This window comes from Tupaia chinensis, unplaced genomic scaffold, assembly GCF_000334495.1.
Source record: "Tupaia chinensis unplaced genomic scaffold, TupChi_1.0 Scaffold143646_1, whole genome shotgun sequence".
NCBI lineage: Eukaryota > Metazoa > Chordata > Mammalia > Scandentia > Tupaiidae > Tupaia > Tupaia belangeri.
In genome coordinates, this window is record NW_006203494.1 from 157,353 (window position 1) to 161,576 (window position 4,224).

The 4,224-nt window shown below is 63.0% G+C and overlaps 1 protein-coding gene across 1 annotated transcript in view; it reads left to right on the plus strand.

Annotated features, from left to right (window-relative positions):
- Positions 1-2,048, plus strand: part of THEMIS2 (thymocyte selection associated family member 2) — an 11,409-nt gene extending 9,361 nt beyond the window's left edge. Inside the window, exons 6-7 of the mRNA XM_027766720.1 lie at positions 719-1,051; positions 1,314-2,048. Of these exons, the coding sequence (XP_027622521.1) occupies positions 719-1,051; positions 1,314-1,651 (671 nt within the window). The 3' untranslated portion in view covers positions 1,652-2,048. The remainder of the gene's footprint in view (positions 1-718; positions 1,052-1,313) is intronic.
- Positions 2,049-4,224: the final 2,176 nt, after the last annotated feature.

Sequence of the window (4,224 nt, forward strand, 5' to 3'; positions counted from 1 at the left end):
CCGAACGCCAGGTAGGCGGCGCCCCCTTCCGCCGCGTCCCTCCCCCGGCCTGGCCCTGCGGGGTGAGCCGCCTGCCGGGTGAGCCGCTCGACCCGCACCGGTCGGGGCGCGGGCCTCCCAGGCCGCCTCATTCCTGGCCCATTAAAAGAGCCGGTCCCAACAGTTAGCGTAAGGGCTATGTCACTGGACTCCCATGTAGTCGACCGTGGTTCGCGTCCCGGACCCGGCGGCTTAAACTCACGCCCGGCGTGTGTGCGTGCGTGCCCAAGATCCCGAGAGGAGAATGGAGGGGGAGGGATGGCGGTGGGGAGAAGGGATTGCGGTGTGGCCATCCCCCCTGGGGGGTGATTTCTCGCTTTCTGTCTCTCTATCTCTCTCTGTCGCGCACGTGCCCTATAGCAAAAACTTCTCCAAAAAAAAAAAAAGCCGGTCCCGAATAAGGCAGGACTTGCACACGTGGGACCTGTGGGACCACGCGCGCTGCACACCTGTACACATGCACCTGCACGCACAGAAGTCCGTAAACTAACGAGCGTGTCCTGTGGGAGCCTGAGACTGGCATGTGGCATGATGAGGGGAGGTCGTGGGTGGTGGTGTGAGGGTCCTAAGAGAGCAGGGGGAGGTCTCAGCCCTGGGTTGGTGTCCGGCGTCCCTCTCAGAGGAAGGCGGGCCCAGCACCTGGGGGTGCAGGGACCCTGGTTGCAGCCTGCTGCCTGAGGGAGCAGCACGGGGTGTGGAGCCAGCACCTCGGAGGCCGGCTGTGGTCTGGGTGTGACGTGGCCCCGCGGTGGCCCTGTGCAAGGTGGGACACGGCGCAGCCGTCCTCACCCACCCAGGAGAGCCCGAGCATTCTGGGTCAGGGAACGGCCTTCCCTGACCTGGTCTGGGCTCCGAGTCTGTGTCCTGGACTTCACCGCTGGCTCAGGGGGCCACTTTCTCCAGCAGCACCCCCAGCTGCCCCAGCCCAAGGCCCAGGACGGCGCCCTGTACAGCACGGTCCCTGCCCTCCTGCAGGACCCCCGGCCCACGCGGCCCACAGTGCAGGACCCAGGTGAGTTCCGGCCGGCCACCACCCCCGGCGCTCTCTTGGCCTTGGACGGGCCTGCGCCCCGAACAGTCTGCCAGACAGGCCTGCATGGGGCGGTTTTGTGGGCTGTCCCTGTCTCTCCCGGGGACCACAGAGCCCACGGCAGGGGCCGGGCGCAGAGTTGACAGACGTGGTTTCCGGACCCCTCCTTCCTGTGCGGAAGGGGACACGGCCCAGCGGGAAGGAACTTGCCTAACACGGAAGGTCCTGTCTTGGGCTCTTACAGACGACGTCGGACACGACTATGAAGAAATACTCGAGGACTTCCAGAAAATCGAGGCTCCTCGACTGTGGCCTCTTGGGGGACCCAGGACAGCGGTCCCCACAGACCTCGGGCAGGGCCTCCCAGAGGTCGGGCTGCAGACGGAGCAGCGCTGCGGGCCGTGGGGGACACCGCCTCGGCCTACCCGGCTGGAGCATCCTCCACCTGGACCTGGCACCCCCGCGCAGAGGGCCCAGCCGTTCTCAGTCCTGCCGCCCCCAGAGGCAGCCGGCCCGAGGGCAGTGCAGGGCGCACGGCCTCTCGGAAAGGAGGCAGTCCCTCTCCCGACCGCATGGCCCTGAGCCCACCCACCCGCGCTCGGGGCCCACAGCCTGGGCGCCGTCCTGCTGGACCAGCACGCGGAGTGGGAGCTCGGTTTCCAGGGCGGAACTCCGAGCTGGAGGTGAGACCAGGAGGCACCCCAGTATCGGCCCTCCGAGTGGGGGCGCTGCAAAAGCCCGGCCGGTCACTGGTGCTGCCCGGACGGACGGCCATGAGCGGCACCGGGCTCCGTGCAGGTGGTGACGCGGCCGTCTGCAGGCCCGCTCGCATCCCTCGCTGCTGAGGTGGACGGTGGCTCTGGTGCTCAGGCGCGGCGTGGGGTTAATGGTGCTGGACTCCCCTGTGGCCGACCACGGCTTGGGTCCCGGACCTGGCAGCTTGCTTTCTCAATTTCTCTCTCTCCCTCTCTTTCTCTTTCTGGTCAAATTTTAAAATAAATAAAAGTTAAATAGAGTTAAAATTTTTTTTGTCTCTCATCAGAGATGGGGCAAGAGTTGGGACATCCTCAGGGTCACATCATGAGGCAGCACCTGCCCCCAGACCTCTGCCAGCCAGTCAGACCCTGGCATGTGCCCAACTGGCCTTTTGTGGTTCCCCCTGGGATCTGAACCATGGCGGCCGCGTGGTTTCAGGCACTGCAGGTCGGGGGGCTGCTGCCTGCACCACCCACCAGGGCTGGGCCGGCCGGGGCGCCTTGGGCCGGCGAGCTGCGGCCCTCGCACAAGACGTGGGGGGACAACAAGGCAGGCCCGCCCTGAAGCACTCAGCGGGCATCCGTGTGGCCGTCGCCCACCCAGATCCAAGCCCAGCCCCTCCACGCCGCCGCACTGTCTCCTATGTCTGAAACACAGTGGTGCCCTGTGTTCCCAGGCCCCCGTGGGTGCTGGGACAGCCGCCCTGACCCCAGGACGTGCACCAGGATGAAGTGCAATCCACAGCTCGGCACAGCAGGGACAAGAATGCCAACTGCAGCGGTGTGGACCTGCTGTGAGGCCACTGGGTGACCCCAGGCACCAGGCAGGCAGGCGTGGATCTGGGACAGGGTGGTCCCGCCCCGGGGCAGCTGCGAGCCCATCGCATCACTCTGGGCTGTCACGCGCTCGTGCCCCAGGGTCCCGTCTCTGGACAGCGGCTCGACAGCAGATCCGGCGGGTTTGGCAGTCGCCCTTAGCCACGGTTCACTTCCTGCGAGGAGGCCACGCTCGGGCACCATCTCCAGGCTGAGGACAGAGCTGACTGGCCCAGGGCGGCAGTGACAAGCCAGTAAAACCATATCCCTTTTGGGGACCCGGTCATGGCATCTGGCCGGGGCTGGGGCGGTCACAGCTGCGAGCAGCCTGGCCAGCGGAGGTGGGTGCCACAGCGGCCAGGTGGGCTCCGGGCAGGCGCCCCGGCACTGCCCGGCCCAGGGACAGCCCCGGGGCCGCTGGGGAGAGGATGGCCCTCGGCATCCCATGTAAACGCCTGTGGCCTCCCCAAGTGGCCTTCGGATCTGCACCCAACAGTGAGGCAAGAGGCAACTGTGCCTTGGGGCAGGGGCAGGAGAGGAGCAGCAGCTCTTAAACAGCCAAGGGGCAAAGGAGGCAGCTTTGGAGCAGCTGAAGGCCATCGTGGGGGCAGGCCTGGAGGCCGCGGGGTCCTTTTCTGAGAGGAGGCCGAAGGGCAGAGGGCGTGTGTGATGGGGTCGTGCGTCTGCCCCAGGACTCGGTGCTACGATGGCTGAGGACAGACCCTTGGTGTGCTTCTGTTTTCTGCACCTCTGAATAAGCCCTTGCAGGGGAGAGGGTGGGCGAGGATGGGGTCTGGGCCCCTGCTGTGATGTCCACGCGGGGCTGCTGGGCAGCAGTCATAGTGCGCCTTCACAGCCCTCACCTCTACAACACGGGATGTAAACAGCTGCTAAACAAGCAGGGATTGTGAAGCCTGCCCAAATTTACCAACTTTTATATTTCCAACTGTATTTCTTTTAAATAATTATTTTTTAATTTAACTTTATTTATTATTATCATCATTTTCCAGTTTGACCAGAGAGAGACAGAGAGAGAGGGAAAATGAGAAAGCAAGGAACCAGGTCTGGGACTTGAACCGTGGTCAGCCGTGTGGGAGTCCAGCTCCTTAACCACCACACCATCTGCCGGCCCCTCCAACTGCGTTTCAAAAACCTTATTATTTTTCAGTTTGCTATAGGACAGGTGTCCTCATCAGAGACAGGAAGAGGAAGTGAGAAAGCAAGCCACTTGGTCTGGGACTTGAACCATGAGAGTCCAGCATCCTAACCACATGCCACCTGCTGGCCCCTCCAGCTGTATTTTTTAAATAATTATTTTACTTCTGGGACCAGCAGTTGGCATAATGGCTGTCACTGGAATCCCATGTAGTCAACCATAGTTCAAGTCCCGGGCCCGGTGGTTAAACTCATGCCAGGCGTGTGTGCCTGTGTGCCCAAGATCCCGAGAGGAGAATGGAGAAGGGCGTGGCCACCCCCCCCCCGGGGGTGCCTTCTTGCTTGCTTTCTCGCTGTCTTTCTGGCGAGCTCACACACCCTATAGCAAAACCCCCCCCAAAATTTACTTCCATTTGTTGTTATTATTAT